The sequence below is a fragment of the Eleutherodactylus coqui genome, chromosome 8 (assembly GCF_035609145.1).
Source record: "Eleutherodactylus coqui strain aEleCoq1 chromosome 8, aEleCoq1.hap1, whole genome shotgun sequence".
In the NCBI taxonomy this organism is placed as follows: Eukaryota; Metazoa; Chordata; class Amphibia; order Anura; family Eleutherodactylidae; genus Eleutherodactylus; species Eleutherodactylus coqui.
Genome location: NC_089844.1, coordinates 34735785 through 34754792, shown reverse-complemented (window position 1 = coordinate 34754792; position 19008 = coordinate 34735785). Strand labels below are relative to the sequence as shown.

The window sequence follows — 19008 nt, the reverse complement described above, 5'->3', positions numbered from 1 at the left end:
ATTGATGGAGGGGCATGTGATGCGACCCTATCCATCAGAGCCTTCCACTGAGAAGCACTGCACCTCCATTAGTTTTCTTACTAGCGCAGATCTAGACTAGCAGAAAACCGAAGCGGGCACAGAGCCGGTGACACAGGCGAACAGGATCCTATCACGTGCCCCTCCAGTGGTGGCCATGTTCAGGATGGAGTGGTGGACGACTTCTATGGTGAGAGGTTGTGGCTTCATGAAACTCAAGAAAATGACGCAGAACTAGTAATTTCATTGTATTACTAAGTTATCAAAGTATCGAAAATCTACTGCCCTGCACTTATTATGTATAAGATGGTCAATTCCTTTAAAGGAGTTTTCCAGCTTTTAACTATTGATGGCCTATCCGTGCGCTCATGCACAGAACTGATTTATTCTGGAAGTAGACAGCTCTGTTTTCTCTACAGTGGCCAGGTTTGGTATCACATGTATTGAAGTGAATGGGAGCGTTGCCTGTAATACCAAGCTGGGTCACTGCAGTGGGAACGGAGTTATCTGCTTCCTGCCTCTATGCAAAAGCGCTGTGTTCTAGCAATAAGCTGATTGACGGGGATCCTGAGTGTACGCTCTCTGATCTACTATTGATATCCTGACGATAGACCAATTAATAGTTTAATGCTGGAAAACCCCTTTAGCTAGTAGCATACTGCAGCAATGAATAAGGGTTTGATGGCTACTGGTGTCACCAGACTCAAGGCTTTGAATGAACGGAGTAAGTTGGATGGTTAGATTTCAACCTGTCTGATCTTTTGCTCTTGTATGAGATAAGCGGTGCCTTGTTATATGGCAGCTGTTTATCCCATATTCCTATTGAAATAAATATACATGGCAGACAGGACCGTTTGACCAGCAGTTACTGATGTTTATAGCCAGCTCTATGTAGAGGTGAGAAGATGGTCTAGAACCTATGGCAACCAAGTAAAGACAGCTAATTGTACCAGTTTTGGATGCCCTAAGGGAGGGACTCCGACTACAGATGAGGGTCATTACTAAGTTTATGGGTGAGGATTGACTGATACATTGAAATCAATCAGATATTTATCTCAGTTGCAGAGTATTTATTTTATAATTGGGTGATTTTTTTTTTGCAGGGCCCTGTGTGTCTCTCCAGATGTCGTTAGTGAATTTTGGCTTGTTGCAATTGGGGGAGAAGGTTCTACGAACCCTAGAAGTCACCAACACCTCAGATGTGTCCGCGGTCTACCAGTTTGACATTGACAGCACTGAAAGTGTTTTCTCCTTCGACCTTCTTTATGGGAAACTGGGTCCCAAGGAGAGTCAGAGTATAAAGATCACCTTCGCTCCAGTGCACCGAATGCCGTACTACCGGAGGGTCGCCTGTCTCATCCATCACCAGGTACCTCCATAACCAGGAATAAATGCCTACTCTTAGGATTTAGCTCGCATTTCAGGACACTTATAGATGACGGGTTTCTTCTGCTTTGTCTAGGATCCTCAGTTTGTGGATTTGATTGGCACTTGTCACTCGGATATGGATAAACCTGCCATCTTGCTTCCGCAACATCTGTCCACGTACAGAACTAATACGGCACGTGGTCTGTCTGTCTACCCTCCTGACATTTTGGATGCCGCTTTGGAAAGCGGGAAGCTCGGCACAGACAGCACTGGTGCTCTCGCCCTCCTAGAAGAGGTCACTATTGTATTGGGAATGCTGCATAAGAGTGGTTTAACAACTGTCATGTGGATGATGGTTTTGAAGCCATTTCTGGGAGTGGATCATAAAGGGAGGGAAGATATAAATCTATTTCTCTCTTAATGAATCCACTACAAGTTTTGGCTTAAAAAATCTTTATCAAAATGCCTTAAAGGAAGTCTTTCACCTTAAATTCACATCATAAACAAACCATAACACAAATGAGGGATTGAAAGACAAGTATAACCGCGCCATTTCTGCTCTTCCCCCTGACTCCATTACCCCAAATCACTGTTATCCCTCAGCACGCACGGTATGCTTATTAGTTTCAAACAGACTAATTGGCATTTTTCTTGCTGGCCTGATCTGAGGTCTTTCTTCCTCCTTCTGCACAGATCACTCCTCTCTGCTAATAAATGGCATCTCCAGATACTGTGAGTTCCACATACTTTTTTCATTCACAGTCTCGGATACGAATTGTGTATTCCATGAGCTGTAGAAAAATTGCACCATGCTCTATTTTGCCACGGAATCTGTGCAGCCTATACATAATTAACATTGCGAATGGATTGTGGGTACCCACGCCATCACTTGGCGACGGCGCGGGAAATATAACTAAAAAAAAAAAAAAAACTGTACTGTGCATGACCGCCTGCGAGCCTCCAAGGTCATCCACAATGCACCAGCGGGGCTCAAGCTGGAATCCGCTGCAGGCCTCCCGACCACGGAATATGACTCGCTCATGTGAGACCGGCCTAAAGCTGAGTTGCTACATCTGGACCGGAGCAGGGCACATCAGTTCCATCAATTCCGGAAGTGTGACGGAAGTGCAGTATGTGCAATGTATGGCGTCTGCATTTGTCAGTCATTAGCAAGCGGGTGTGGTTGTGATTCGCAAATCAAGCCGCCCATAGGAAAGCAGCGGATTGATTTGTTTAAAAAAAAAAACTCCACTGCCCATGTTCGGATCCGCGCCGGCTGGCTCTTCCACACACATCCGCAGTGAAGAAAATAGAAGACCCGGACAGGTAAGCAGTGTCCTCAGCTGCTGACAGGGTTGGATTCCGCTGCCGGCTCCTGCATGCGGAATCCGATCCCCCCGTGGACATGAGGCATAAGGGTATTTTCAGTCTCCTCAGAATTTATCGCCCCAGATTTTGATCCTAAGCTATAGCAAATTTGTGGCAAAAACCTGAGGAAATACGTAATATATAAACCCTAAAATTTGCACATTTCTCTTTGAATCATGGTTTGTCGTGTGAAAAACAACACAAAAGACATGTAGCAATTAAACCCAATGCATTTTTACATGATAGATAAAAAACACATTGAGGTCTATGGCAACAAAACCCCCAAAAATGCCATTCCCAGAGCAAACTGGATTTTCCAAAGTGCATCAATGACCCCAAAAATGGACATAAAAAGTCACAAAGAAATAGGTTTTGCATGTAGAACAATTTATATTTCACTCTGAAGCAAATTTTAAGAGTAACATCTGTGGTGTTTCGGCCAAAATAAGAGAAAACACTGTGAAAAATGCTGCAAAAAACACAGCAGCGCCTCTTTGGGCAGATTCATTAAGAAAAACCTCTATATGTCCAAAACCGCCAAAAGCTGTCCGATCATTTAGGACTCAAGTGTGATTGTTCTCAGTGAGAAAAACCAAGTAATCTTGTAGATATGAGACCTTTGTTAATGGCTAACAAAAATACATGATGTTCAGCAAGTTTTCAGATCCTCTATTGATCCTTTCTCAGGTTAAAATGGAACTGGTTTGGATGGGGCACATATATAATACACAAATGCAGAGAGGACACCTCCTCCTGAGTGAAATACAATTGTTCACACACAGAAATTTCAGATTATTTTGCACTCAAAATTTAAAACAACTGAGCTGAGACATAAATACTTAATCAGTCCACTGAGCTCAGGAATGTGACAGTTTTATGATGTGTCTTATCTCTCCTTCAACCTGCACATGGAAGGAGATGCAGCACCACCTATTGGATGGCAACATTATTACAAGTCAAGATCAGAATTTTTATGAAGTTTTAAAGAAAAAAAATAATTAAATGATTGGGAAGAGGACATCCTTCTTGGCCTCCTTCAGACCTTTCATATTTTCCACTTATGTAAGAATCCCAGGCTGAGGTTCAATCCATGCTTGAGGGTATCAAAAATTGCCCTTCAGTATGATAACTCTCATCTGCTCTATGCTGTGTCCCTGACCACAAAAATGTTTTGCTACAGGTAATTTAGTCTTTCCCTCTCTAATTGAGTGGCGATGAGATCTCATCCTGGCTCTGTTTTTATCCTGTTTCCCCAATATAAAGACCCCCAATAGGACATTTACTGCAGCGGATCAAGTACACTACATCAGACGTGGAACATGTAAATGTCCCTGGGATCTTATAGTCCTGCTGTGTGTTGGGGATCAGTAGCCTGTCCGCAGTCAGTACATGTCAGCAGTTCATCATTTAGGACTGAAACACTCTGACCATTAAAGGGATCGTTCAGTTTAGAAAACTCATTTTCATTCACCCTATTAAGAAATTCTTAGAAATGAATAGAGGAGCGCTCTCTACTGGATCCTCATCTCTTAGCCAGACTGGAGAGCGGTTATAAAGAGAGTGTCTGACTTTGGAGGACCTGACCTGACCTGTATTACACAGACATCCCAATGATGGGAATAAGAACTCTGTAATGCTTCACTTCCCCTGTGGTGGCGCTGCAGAGAAATTGAGCACTTAATGCCAGGTTCCCCACAGTTGATCACTGGAGGTCCCAGCAGGTAGATACTTTGTGATCTGCTTAGAGACATGTCTAAGAGCCCTATTACACAGAAAAGTTATAGTCGGATCGTGCGAATTTGAACGATAATAATTGTTCAGTGTAAACACGGCCAACGATGGAACGGCGCATAAGAGTTTGTTTGCTTCTTGTTCGTTGTTCATTTTATGTAGGCAAAAAAGAACTGTTTGCTGTTTCACACATTGTTGCGTGGAAACAGCGATCATTTAATCAGTACAGTAAATGTCAACAATATGCGAACGCGATTGCCAACGATTTATCCGTCTGTCATCATTCGCTCATGTCAATGATTTGATTTGTTTGCTTTTTTATGTTTTCCCTAAATCCTTGAATTTTCGGTCTGACGTAATCCGGTCATTTCTTCTTTCCAGAGTGCCAACGCTCCATCGGCTGAGAAGTGTGTCCGTGACGCCACCTCTGAATTCTTTGACGATGAGGAGGCCTCCAACCCGACGTCCCACATCACAGCCAGCACCAGAAACTTTGACTTTGGCTGCTGTGACTGCAGCTCTGAAGAACCTCTTCCACTTTCTCTGACCAATCACACAAAGGGAAAGGTGACTGTCATCTGGACCTGCAAACCAAACAGCCCTTTCTGCATCACCCCCGAATGCACGGAGATACCACCACTGAAGTCCATGGCTTTCAGAGTGATCTTCCATCCGTCACAAATAAATACTTTGTATGCTGCACAGTTGGAGGGCTTTGCCTTTTACAAGGTGAGCAGATACAGCAGTGTGAGGTCATGCTTGGTAATGGGCGATCAGAATTGTGCAGTGTAAATGAAGGGAAGATCAGCGATAAAACTATGATGCAGTGTCACATGACTGTGTGATCCATTGACCGTAAGGCACAGTGATGTCGCATCCTGCAGCAGCCATCTTTATTTATTTTTATAGGTTCCCAGCTTTTTTGTATTCTGAACAACCCCTTAAAAACTTTTCTGCATTTGGATATAACTATATATCCATTTGCCAGTGCGTTGCTAATACATATAGTTAGATCTAGTGGATGCCACTGGCATAGGAGCTGTGCCAGTATCATCCGATATCAAACTGCAATGGCTGGGACGTTTTACCCCATAGATGCTGCGGTCAGTACTGCCCACAGCATCAAGGTATTTAGGCCTCATTCATTATAGGAGCAAAACAACAAAAGTAATGCCGGCGCTGGATCTCTCATATACCTGACACCAGTGGAGTTCTACAGACGCCATTGAGGGGTTTCCATCATGATGTTCAGCATTTTTTTGGAAAAAAATAGTGATGCATGCTGCTGTATTTTTTTTTTTTTTTCTGGTGAATTTGGTAAAATCTGTGATGGAGGTACCCATGAACCAATGATGCAGATGTGAATGAGGCCTTAGGAAGAGAGGGGGCTACCTGTAAAGGTATCCGCTCCCTGCAACCCCATCACAGGGCACATATGGGTTGCCATAACAAAGGCTCTGAGGTTTGCCATGGCTTCTAGATTGTCTGTTAGTTTATTACTGTCGGGTAATAATTATTTTGCTTAATAGGTGTACTAAATCATTATACAGGCCATCAAAGATCGCATTGTGATGTTTAATCAAATTTATTTAGGAAAAAAAAATGATTTATCTTAAAAGTACCATATATACTCAAGTATAAGCCTAGTTTTTTAGCACATTTTTTAATGCTGAAAAAGCCCCCCTCGGCTTATACTCGAATGAGGTAAAAAAAAAAAAAGACACAATACTCACCTCCCAGCTGGCGTCTGTGTCCCCGGCACGATGGTCTCCCCGGCGGTGCGGCAAGCAGCTTGAGAATTCTCTCCGCTGTGATCTCCCTTCTTGGCTTTGAATTCCCCTGCTGTCAGCGCTGTGTAAGTAAGCGCTGTGATTGGATCAAGTTCCAGCCAATTGCAGCCAGCGCTCGATCATTCAGAGCCATACAGTGAATCACTTAAATGAATGGCTGTGATTGGTTTATAGAGCGCCGGCTGTGATTACGGTGCTGACGGCAGGGAATTCAAAGCCGAGCAGGGACATGACAGCGGGGAGAATTCTCAAGCAGCTTGACGTACTCCCGGGGAGACCATCGCGCCGGGGAAACAGACGCAGGCTGGGGGGTGAGTATTGCGTTTTTTTTAACCTAGTATATACTTGAGTATAGCTAGGCTTATACTTGAGACAATAAGTTTTACCAGTTTTTGTGGTAAAACTTATTGACTCGGCTAATACTCAAGTATATATGGTAATTTTATTTTGCAAAGGTGTTAAACCGAACCCATACAAAACATCGGTGCAATTAGAACGTCCCATAAAATAAACACGTTATTTAACACCTTGACTACCAGAGATTTTGGGGGGGGGGGGTTGTCCCCCCTCACCATAATGAGGCCATAATGTTTTATTTTATTTTCATTGACATAGCTGTGTGAGTGTTAGTTTTTTGGCAGGACAAGTTGTATTTCTTTAATTCAACCATTAAGGCCTCGGTCAGATAAACGTGTTTTTCACGGGCCTAGGTGTGCAAAAAAAAAAGTGCTCCTCACATAAGTGGAAAGCATGTGAACAGGCAAAGTTTCATATGCGTGTGCAAAACACACGCTCGTCTGCAAGAGGCTTTAATGTGTAATATAATGTACACAAAAACTTTTAAAAAAATTTAAGTGGGGAGAAATTAAAAATAAAATGCTGTAACGGTATGTATGTATGTATGTATGTATGTATGTATGTCGCTTTTTAATGTTTTAACATATACCTACATCTTTGCGTTTAAAGCAGAAATGATGCAGAATTTCCGTTGCGGACATTCCGCAGCATTGTCGCGCGTGTGACACACCCTTAGAGTGGAAAACTGTGCTTGTGACGTTCTCAGGTATCCAGTCAGAATCTCTTTTGTCCGCAGGTTCTGCGCGATTACCGTAATGTGAAGGATATCACTATTTGTCCACCATGGTGCATCACGCTTCGCGCTCTCGGTCACACTTTTGCATTGGGACAAGAGCACTTTATACCCAGATGTGTTTTAGATTCTCCACGGATGGTAAGAAATGTAAAAGTGAGATTTATTGATAACCTGTAAGATATGAAGCTTCACATTCTGTCCATTTCTTCCAGGTTTTCCCCCCGGCTAAACAAGATGGCCGCACTCATCGTAGTTTACTGCTGCAAAATACAGGATGCACAATAATGACCTTTGTGATAGATCAGAACTCCTGTCCTGGTGTCCAAGTGAAACCGAGCTCTGGTCACCTGGACCCTGGATCCCATCAGATTGTACTAGTGAGGACCAGGCCTAGTGAAAGTGGGCTAGTAAAACACACTGTGCCCCTGCAGCTGAATTACTGGCCGGACTATACTCAGGTAAGGCTTCCCTGCATTAATGAAGTCCTTCAATGGTATTTCCATCTCAGCCAATCATCATCTGTATGCCAGGGCCACCAAAGGACACAGCTGAACTGACTGTTGTACATTAACTCCCAATCACTTCTCTGGGTATTCTTATCTCGGCCATGATTAGCTGAGATGGAAATGTCCATTTAAAGGGCCTCTGTCATCAATCTCCCTTGAGCCCATAAACTATTCTATAGGGCTTAAAGGTGAGGGGACAGGGGTGAAGCCCATGAGAAATCAGCGCATGCACACATGGTGACTCTTTTCACAAGGTTGTGTGCATGCGTTCTCCCATTCATCTGGGGCTCAAAGGTAATGACAGAGGCCCTTTAAAACACAATTCCATATGCCCATTCCTTACACTTTGTGCTAATTGCATCTGAGCCTTTCATCGGCTCCTGAAGTGCATCTCCGATGGAAGGCTCTGACGTATGACACTGGATAGACATCGCACGGCACATGTTGCTGATAGGGTCACACTGCAAAAAATGTATACTGTATGCTATGCCAAAAGGGAGACCAGATTTTTGGGGGGCTCTGCCATTTGAATTGAGCCTTTATAGGTATGTTTAATGTATACACCAGCAACATTTCCAAGCATATATGCAAAATGTACGACTTTTTCATACTCTGCACACTGACCCACAAAAATAACTTACCACCTATCCAAAGTATAGGTAATAAGGGTCTGATCAGTGGGGATCTGGCCGTTGGGACCCCTACTGAACATGAGAACGGGGGTCCTGAGTGACCCCGTATAAATGGAGCAGTGATCATATGTGTGCACTACTGCCCCATTCATCTCTTTGGGACTGCTGGAGATAGCTGCGTACATACTATCTGGGCTATCGGAGTTATCTCCAGCAGTCCCATACAGCTGAATAGAGTAGTCGTGTGCATGCATGGCCACCACTCCATCCATGCAGGTACACTCAGGATTCCCGTTGTTGTGATAATTTCGGTCCTAGTGGTCAGACCCCTACCAATGAGACACTTATTACCTATCCTGTGGGTAGGTTGTTAAGCCAGTATGGCCACTATTACAGCCCCCATTCCCAATTCATGCAATGCTTCACCCCGACTTCGGATTTTCCATGTGTAGAAAGCTGAGTGATCACCTCTGTTGGAGCTGTAGTGGTTGCTGTATTGACTGTCATCTAGCTGGCCACACATGACCTGATATTTTTGGTTTGGGTAAGTAACTAGCTCTTATGATGGTCAGAAGCGCTCGCCATCTCTCCGGGCAGATTTACAAGTAGTTTGCATCCACACATGATGGTCGCGATGCCGCACAGTAGAAGATGCAGCAGAAAGTGCATCACACTGGAGGCGTCTACATTGGGTTTTCCTGACCTGTAGTTGTCTTGATTGGCTCCACATATCTGATAATGCTGCTATGATCGCTGATTCATGGATCTCTATTCTGCATTGTATTTTATTATACTTCTCTGTATTGTGTATTCCACAGGAGATTGTCTTGTTCTCTCAAGCGGAAACTCCACAACTGTCTCTAGAATCGGAAGGCAAACTTTACTTCAAGCCGACCTGCGTGGGGTGCCAGTCTGATTGCTCCTATTCTATAAGGAACATCTCAAGAGCCCCTGTGCGCTTTGAGTGGAGGATCCCGCAGGCACACATGCAATACGTTTCAGTTCATCCAAGATCAGGAATTATCAGACCAAATGAAATCTCGGTAAGAGGCCACATCAGATACAGGCGGGTTTATTTAACAGATATAGCACCAGCGCTTGGATCCCCAAACTAAAGGTACTGAGATAGACTTTCATTGTAATAGGTGGGGTTCTTATCGCTGAGACATACACTGATCCCGAGAAAGGGGGTGCTGTGTCATCCCTCCTCTTCACTCAGGCTCACTGCACCCCCCCCCCCCCCCACACACACACACACATTAAATGCAGCGATGGCCACACATGCACAATGCCGATCCATTCATTTTCAGTGGGACTGCCGGAGATAGCCGAATATAAGTGCTTGGCTATTTCCGTCAGCCCCATTGAAATGAATGGAGCTGCGGCCGCACATGCGCAGTCATCGTTGCACCCGGTTTGACATTACTGTGGGTGGGAGAAGTATCCCCACAGTGACAGAAGAGGGGGACACGGGATCCCCATTCTCAGGATCGATGGGGATCTCAGCAGTGATAATGGATAGGTGATAAAAGTCTATCTTGGTACAACCCCTTTAATTTACACCCCTGACCAAACTCCCTAAACTATTTCAGATCACAGACTGCTAAATTGGTCAGAATGCAGACTAGACCTCTAACTCCTTAAAGGTCCCCATACATGATTAAACTATAATTGCCTTAGCATGGCGAGTCTAGACAACTGTTGAATGTATATGGACTCTTCTGGACCTTTCCACGAGAGATGATGTCGGAAGAAAGAAGGATTGGGGATGGTGAATTTCATTGCTTAATCATTTAGTCTTTCCTGGAGATAAGCTGCCATCAGAGCTGTCTGATTATGGCTTACCTCCATTTCCCCGTGTAAAGTACATGAACGCGTGGCCGAACCAAATGCTTGTGTGTATGGGGGAGCTGGGAGAAATAGTTGTCAGCTATTAAAGGCATATGGGCATGTTTAGACAGGCCCCCAAATCTAACTTCTACGACAGACCCCAGACCAGAACCCTAAATCATTCTTTAAAATTAATCTGAACGCAGGTCAGACTTGCCTGTTTTCACTCCTGGTTTCTCTTAGGGCTTGCACACATGCATCATGAGGCCAGCCAGCATCGGGACCTTGAACCCAATGTCCTGATCCTAGAACTGCTGGTCTAGAGTGTGCGGAAGGGGTCCTGACTCTTCCCTTCTGACAGGTGATATCAGTGGATAAAAGCATTGGCCATGTTGGATTCCAGCACGCCTGAGAATCCTTTCAGATGAGAACTAAGCCCAGCCAATCCCAATGTACATATATATGGCTGAGTCAGGAGGAGCGACTGAGTGTCCGGCTGACAGCTGTCTTAAGTGTATGAGTAGCTTTACTTTTCCATCCTTCCTAGATTGTCTTTAGAGGAGCAGGTAGGGGGTCTGCCCCACTAATGGATGAATAGCGCTCTCGCTCACTCATAACTCCCTACTTCCTGCCAGACAGCAGAGATAATGGAGCAAGGAGAAGGTGTGTGGGGCTTTTCTTTGGCATAAGTAATGCAGCTACTATGGCAGACAAAACTCATATTGGCGCTCTAGCTCGGTTACAGACATGCGGTCTGTATTTAGGAGCAGGATATTACATATTATGCATTGGAATTACTCACAAATGGTTACAGATACTGAAAAGATGACTGCACCTATTAGTTTCTGATGAAATTCTCATGTATCCCATGACCCCCTTTCCACTTGACTAAATTCAAGATGGCCGACAGGCACCACCAAAGTGCCAAAAAGTTTTTCTCCAACCATCAAAGTGTTCTACAAAGTTTCTACTTGTACCTCATTTCCTTCAGAAGATATTTTAGGTGGGCCTGACTTTTGAGTCACCCTGTATAACACGCAACAGTTTCTCAGTGGTGTATAACAAGAATCAAAATCAGGAACTCCTCTCTGATGCTTTCTGTGACTGCACCCCTTTACCGGCATAGAAAAGCCCTGAACTCATAGCCCTGTTTATACAAGAGAAGGTAGTATGAGCCTTTGACTAACTCCCCTTTGTCTTGTAGGATATAAGTGTACTACCTACATAGTTGGTGAACCTTGTGCCAGTTCATGTTGGTTGATGAGACCAACCTAAGCTGACACCCCCTTCTCATACTATTTCATTATTTAGATATGTATTGGTTCCTGTGGCTCTAATGTATGAACTCTTTTGTCCGGCAGGCACAGAAGTGGTCATTTGTGCCACAAGAAGAAAGAAATTACTTTGTTAAAGCCACTGTGCTATCCTGGCTGACCGATCAAAGCCCAGAGCAAGGCCCTAAAAAACACTACCTCCTGCGTATCAATGGCGAGGGCAACAGAGGCTGGTTGTCAGTAAGTAAGGCTGCGCCGTACTGAAGGCTTCATTACCAGGAGGTAGCACCCGGTTTTCCATGTCATACTTCCCTTATGAAACCTCTCTTCTCCTCCAGACGGAGCAGGAGTCGGTTGACCTGGGGAATGTTTTGGTTGGAAGTTTCCAGTCATACGACCTTCTTCTATCAAATGATAGCGATTGTACCCTGGAGTATAGACTCAGCGCTAAACAGGACATTTCTGGGCTTTGTGACCCTGATGACATAATTCACGACCCTGTGGGTAAGTACATGACACACAGATATATATTACATAGTAACATAGTATTTAGGGCTGACAGAAGACATATGTCCATCCATTTCAGCCTATTATTCCCCCAATGTTGATCCAGAGGAAGGCAAAAAGACCCCCAATGAGGTAAAAGCCAATTTTCCTTATATATGGGGAAAAAAATCCCTTCCGACTCCAATTTGGCAATCAGAATAATCCCCGGATCACCGACCCTTCTGCAAAATCAGTGACTATAACATGTAATAATTACACTCCAGGCCCCTCTTGTACTCTTCTGGTGAGTTCGCCATCACCACCTCCTCAGGCAGAGGGTTCCATAGTCTCACTGCTCTTGGAGTAAAGAACCCTTCTATGTCAGTGTAGAAACCTTTTTTCCTCTAGACATAGAGGGCGCCCCCTTGTTACAGTCACAGTCCTGGGTATAAACAGATGATGGAGAGATCTCTGTAGTGTGCCCTGATATATTTATACATAGTTATTAGGTCGCCCCTCAGATGTCTTTTTTCTACCCCAATATTGATATCCTCTCTGGGTATTGTAGTCCACCCATTCTGTTTATTACTTTTGTTGCCCGCCTTTGTACCCGCTCAAGCTCTGATATGTCCTCCTTGAGTACCGGTGCCCAAAACTGTCCACAATATTCCTTGTGTGGTCTGACCAGTGACTTGTAAAGAGAAAGAACAATGTTCTCATCATGTGTCTCTACACCTCTTCTGATGCACCCCATGATCCTATTTGCCTTGGCAGCAGCTGCCTGGCACTGGTTGCTCCAGTTAAGCTTACAGTTAACTAAAATCCCCAAGTCCTTTTCTGTCAGTGTTACTCAATGGTTTCTCATCTTGCCAGGCTTCTCAGGATTGGCGGCATCTCGTGGGCTATAAAAACGGATGTCCAGCTGGATGCAGCAGTTGTTCCTGTACTTACCGTCAGTCCACCATCAGGGCTAGATGGTTGTTTTTTTGTTTTGCCATGACTTATACATCTGAAGGGGCTTTAACATCGCTGTTGATACATTAATATTCCTACTTGCTCCTGGTGAACTAGCCTACAACTAGGGACTAGTGAAACGCGTCGAGTGGTATCTATAAGGAGTACCTGGTCTAGCTTACTTTTGCCGAGTTAGTCCTTATTGTCTCATTATTAGAAAGATCCAGGGTACGTGAGCACAGATTTCTCTTTACTATTAGTCCTGAAGGGTGTATCAGCGGTCCATAGATGACATTATTCTTTTATGTGCTTTCTCTTTTTGTATAGCTCTGGAGTTTGAAGATGAGAAGGGAAGCCTGCCGGCACACACCAGGCTGAGGATCAGAGTCACCGCTCGTCCCGCCCGTCGGGTCTCCTACACCTGGACTGTCAATTACATCATTCTCTCACCAAAAGGTGTGTTTGTTTCTATGTAAACACGGCTCTTATTAACTTCTGCCCCCCGAGGCTCTTACTACCAAGAGATACAAACAACGCGATTCTTCTGGTGAGTTCACACGTCTGGTCACATTACATTGTTATCATACATCGTCGCGAAAAACCACTATTTGTGCAGATTCGGTTGACGCCTCCAATCCTTTCAGTCTTCTATATGAGATGAGTAATAATGATTAGTGTCATAGGTGGATCTTGTACCGGTTATGTATCAGGAGGGGTGTCTGTCCATGTAGCATATTGTGCTGCACAGCTGAGAAATGTGCAACAGAAAATGCAAAGGGTTTTACCGTGAATTGTCTTGCAATGCAGTTTTTGGCCTCACCGCAAGTACAGCAGAAGCATATTAAAAACAAGGGCTTCAAATGTATACTATCACAAACAGGGTAATTAACAGTAAAACTACATTTTGGCGCACGGCAAAAAACCCCTGTTTTGTTCATGGGTGCTGTTATGTTAACATGTCATCTTACTGGAGCCTTTCTTGTCTTAAATGGTTGGATTAAAGGGGTATTCTGGAACTTTACTGATGGCCTAGACTCAGCATAGGTCATAACTAGGTGATCAGTGAAGGTTTGCTGCTCAGGATCAGCTAATCCGCTATCAATGCAGCAGGCCAGACGTCGTCATCCATGGTCAGGAACGAAAGGGCGATAGTCAGCTTCACTACCATTGACATGGGAGAGATGCCTCCTATTACACTTCTGGCTCCTTATTGCAGTTCATTTTAATGGGAGTGAAGCCATCTATTAGACTTCCAGCCTTGAACATTGATGACAGTGTCCAGCCCACTGCACGAACAGCTGGTCGGATGATTGGCTAATTGGTGGTATCCCGAGCAGCGGACCACTGCCGGTCAACTATGGATGACCTATCCTGGGGATAAGTTATCAATAATAAATCCTGGAATTCCCCTTTAATTGTACAACTAAATAAACCCCAATGCCGTCATCAATAGTTGTAAAGAGCATGTCACACTGCTAATGCCCTCTCTGGGAGTCCTCGTGGTAAATATACCCTAGGGGATACATCCTAGTGTCTATAGGGGGTATTTGCCCTATGCTTAGGCTGGGATATTAATATGTATGATCATAGCCCTGTGGGTACTATAATTTATCTGAGTAGGGGGCTCTTGGCTTTGAGAAACACTGCGTTATGCCAAATAGCAGGACCACCAGGGCTGGCTCGCTTAGGTTTCTTAAATGGTGGTCCTCAACACTTAGGCTGGGGAACAGTGAATTATACCCGCTAGTTTAGTAGTCGTGTATCACCTGCTTTAGAGGGTCTCTAGGATTAGAAAAACATGGCTACTAGCTTCCAAAAACAGCGCCACATCTGCCCATGGCTTTTGTCTAACATTGCAGCTCTGCTGACATGGATTGGGCTGTGTTGCAATACCACATGAAACCTGTGGGTAGCAGTGTTGCTGTCTTTCTTAGAAAGCAACCATGTTTTTCTAATCCTGTACAACCCCTTTAAGGGACTGTCTCTTAAAAAGAATGTATCACCTATCTTCTTTTTTTTTTTACTAGTTTAAATTCAATAGTGACATAAGTTCTAATCTGCTTTTATTTTCTGATTTATATTTCTATTTTCCGATTATATTAATTATATTCTCTGTATAAGGAGGCAGCCATCTAGCCAGAGCTGCAATTAACACCATTTAGAAGTATGTTTTACAGCAGGACTCTTGGGCCATAGATAGAATGGAAAGGGGGGGACTCATTGACTTCTATGGGAAAGCGTTGTGGTCATGCTCTGTGATCTGTGCAGGGAGGGGAGGAGGTGAGCTGTGACACCCCTTATTGTGAATGGTAGAACCTGTGTTATCTATATATAGGTGTCACCTTTCATTGTAATCCTACCTGTGATGGTAATGAGATGACTCCTGAGCAGAACAGGAAATATAAAACTGTTATCAGGACTAGTAGTCAGTGTGAAAAAATATAAATAGATATATAGATCATGAAATTGAAAATTAGATGCAAATCACCAAAATTCTTTAAAAATGTTGAATATAAAAACTTTATTCATACTATATGTCATTTCCTGATGACTTGTTGCCTGCTAGCAGTGATCTTCAGGGAATGGTTATTGCCTGCACAATACATCCAGCTATGGAACTGACCTTCTCTGTCCGCAGCCCTGGATCCCGCACACGCCGCCAGCGAGGAGCGCTTTCTATGTACTGTGACGGCACAAGGTGTATACCCAACCTTCTCTGTGGTGGATGCATGTCTGGCAGGCAGTGCCCGTACACTTAGCAAGACCAAGCTCTGGAAGCTCTTCTCTTTGCAAAGATTAAACTCCTGCCTGCAAAGTGACCCCACCCCAGCAGAGCTCATCTACAGGGTGCCCACACGACACAGGTACCACCCATGGTGTTCTACAGCTGGAACATACATGCAGTAACCTGATTTGTTGTCCTCTCAGCGATGACTCAGAACCTAATAGAACACAATTTTGTACTTTTTGCACACAGTATCCGCAGATGTCCCTCTGTAAACACTCCGGTCATCCTGGATTTTAACTTTGGTGCTGCACCAGTCGGGTCGGAGCCATTTGTGGCCCTGCTTCTATTAGAGAATAAAGGAGTATTACCTGTAAACTGGTGAGTGTATGGCCTTGGCATTACTACCTTGTATGTGTCACCATTATGTAGTTAGGATTTCATATTGGCAGTTATTTAAAGGGATTTCTGGGATTTCGGGAGTTTTGTTTATCGATAACCTATCCTGAGCATAGGTCATCAATAGATGTTCAGTAGGGGTCTGCTGCGTGGGATCTTGGCTGATCAATACCACCGCGGCCTGGTTTAGTATTGTAGTGGCCCAGGCTGGTATTGCATTGCATTCAGTAGGAGCTGTGCCTTCAATACGAAACCGGGCCACTGCAATAAAAAAGGTATGATCTACCAGGAATCAGATGATCATTGAGGATCCTAATTGGCGGACCTCTGTCGATCATGTTTTGATGACCTATCCTGAGAATAGATTATCAATAGACAAAGTCCCAGACAACCCCTTTAATGCCGCACATTGCGCATTATATAGATGTCAGGACCCCTGTTGAGTATTGTTAGTTATAGTTCCCACCACTAGGGGAAATTTGTCCTTGTTTCCCATGCAATGTAATAGGCAGCAGGATTATACAGTATTTCTGGGGGTGTATAACGTGTGTGATGTTTGTTTAGCAACCGTTTTTTAATGCTAAGCCCTTCTGTAGGGATTTTTTGTTTCCAGCGGATCAGCAGATAGACCTGGAGTTCTGGGCCGAAACCTGGGAGTTTGACCTCAGCGAGATTCATCAGATGAGAATTCAGGACAATAAACTTTTCACCATCAGCCCCAAATCAGGGACTATAAAACCAGGTCAGCAGCAAACGGTGCAGCTAAGCTACAGGTGAGCAACACAGATAAACATGTCAGACAATGGTAGAATCTGCATCCTGACAAGGAGGACTATAGGATCCTCTAATAATAATCTTTATTCATATAGCGCCACATATTTCGCAGTGGTTACAAAGCAGGAGGAAATTAACAAAACCACAGTTACATGTAGTGATCAGTTGATGGAGGCAGTAGGGGGTGCGGGTCCTGCTCCAACAAGCTTACATACTATAAGTAATGGGGTGATACAGAAGGTAAAGGGCTGGATATGTGTCCGGTAAGGCTAGGTGAAGAGTGTGGGGTGCTATACACACAGACAATTGGTCAAATTGAGCCGTGTAACCCTTGCAATCAATACATCTCTCCGGAATACTGGGCAAATTCATTAAAGCATATCCATCAACTCGCTCCTTTTCCCCAATTGGCACAAATTATCACTTCAGTGTCATACTAGTAGAAGAATTGCGCTACTCCAAGGGAAGTTTATCGACACCCAAGACACCAGCATATATACTCTTGTGGGAAAAGGAACTAAATATTCAACTGTCAGACACGGATGTTAAATACATTTTGGGGAATTCACATGGATTTTAGAAATGTATTAGATTGCAAGAAAACCATTATAAACTGGTGGTATAAATCACCAGAATGGCTTTATGCTTACAAATGAGCTGATTCCAATTTATGCTGGTGGTGCAGCAGTCAAATAGGTACTTTAACCCTTTCCAATCCACTGTCTGACGTCTAAAGACATTATGATTTAAGGCTGTACAGCTCTGATGTTTGAATACGTCTGTTGGGGTTCTCTTACTGTATATTGCCAGCCTCTCTGCTGTCAGAGCCTATCCAACGTGTCACCTCATGCAGTACTGGCTTTAGCCAGCAGATAGCACCGTTGTATAATAGCAGAAAAAGAGTAAGCCCCCTAGGAAAACCAGGATACAAATTGGATTGGAAAGGGTTAATACATTTGGTGGCACTGTCCAATCATACAACCATTCTGGGAGCAGATCGAAAAAAAACGTACGTAACATATCAAATGATACCTTCAGACTCTCCCCAGAATATGTGATATTGTCTAAACCCTCTGCAAATAATAGATAGGCCCTCAAAGTCTAACCTCATAACCCACTTAATCTCTGCTGCAAAACCCTTGGTCCCTACTATGTGGAAGCAGGCAGAAGCTCCTACATATAACCAATCGGTGGCTAAAGTAAATGAAATTAGGAGACGTTAAGAACTAACAAGTTGGGCTAATAGAACCAACGAAAAATTCAGAGTTCCCTGGGACCCCTGGTCTAAACTGATCTAATCCTGTATAATCTATTAGAAGTAATAGGAAGAGGTGCATTTTTAGAGCACGCCTGAAGCTTTGTGAATCAGGGATTGCCTGGATAGTTTTAGGTAGTGCGTTCCAGAGGACTGGTGCTGCTCTGGAGAAGTCTTGGAGGCAGGAAAAAGAGGTTTGCATCAAAGGGACGCTTTATCTGATTTTGTTAGCGGAGCAAAGGGTGTGGCCTGGGTGGTGGATTGAGATGAGGGATGCAATATAGGGTGGCATGGTGCTGTGAAGATCTTTGTGGATAAGGGTGGTGAGTTTAAATTGGATTCTGTATTGACGGGCAGTCAGTGCATAGGGCAGACTTGCATAGGGCAAAGGTGTCCGAGTAGCGGCTGGACAGGAAGATGAGCCTGGCTGCCGCATTCGGGATGGATTGGAAGGGGGAGCTGGTGTGCCAATCAGCAGCGAGTTGCAATAATTGAGCCGAGAATGGATGAGGGCAGCGGTGAGCGTTTTTAGCTTGTCTACGGTGAGGAAAGGGCGGATTCTTGTGATGTTCTTGAGGTGCAGGTGACCTATTCGGGCGAGGGATTGGATATAGGAGGTAAAGGAGAGATCGGAATCGAATATAACCCCAAGACAGCGAGCGTGCTGGAAGTTATGGAGGTGCCACACACTGCGATGGAGGTGTCGGGATGAGGTTGGTTAGCAGAGGGTGGAAACACCAGTAGGTCAGTTTTTGAGATCTTCAGTTTTAGATAGAAAGAGGAAATAGTGTTAGAGACAGCGGAA

At 44.2% G+C, this 19008-nt stretch overlaps 1 protein-coding gene across 6 annotated transcripts in view; it reads left to right on the top strand.

Annotated features, from left to right (window-relative positions):
• CFAP65 (cilia and flagella associated protein 65) overlaps positions 1 to 19008 on the top strand; it is an 85892-nt gene that overhangs the window by 14425 nt on the left and 52459 nt on the right. For all 6 annotated transcript variants that reach the window (XM_066575487.1, XM_066575484.1, XM_066575482.1 and 3 more), the window contains exons 9-20: positions 1122 to 1387; positions 1481 to 1681; positions 4867 to 5214; positions 7369 to 7506; positions 7581 to 7826; positions 9325 to 9549; positions 11698 to 11850; positions 11949 to 12114; positions 13378 to 13506; positions 15689 to 15914; positions 16028 to 16156; positions 16771 to 16947. In XM_066575487.1, the coding sequence (XP_066431584.1) occupies positions 1122 to 1387; positions 1481 to 1681; positions 4867 to 5214; positions 7369 to 7506; positions 7581 to 7826; positions 9325 to 9549; positions 11698 to 11850; positions 11949 to 12114; positions 13378 to 13506; positions 15689 to 15914; positions 16028 to 16156; positions 16771 to 16947 (2404 nt within the window). The remainder of the gene's footprint in view (positions 1 to 1121; positions 1388 to 1480; positions 1682 to 4866; positions 5215 to 7368; positions 7507 to 7580; positions 7827 to 9324; positions 9550 to 11697; positions 11851 to 11948; positions 12115 to 13377; positions 13507 to 15688; positions 15915 to 16027; positions 16157 to 16770; positions 16948 to 19008) is intronic.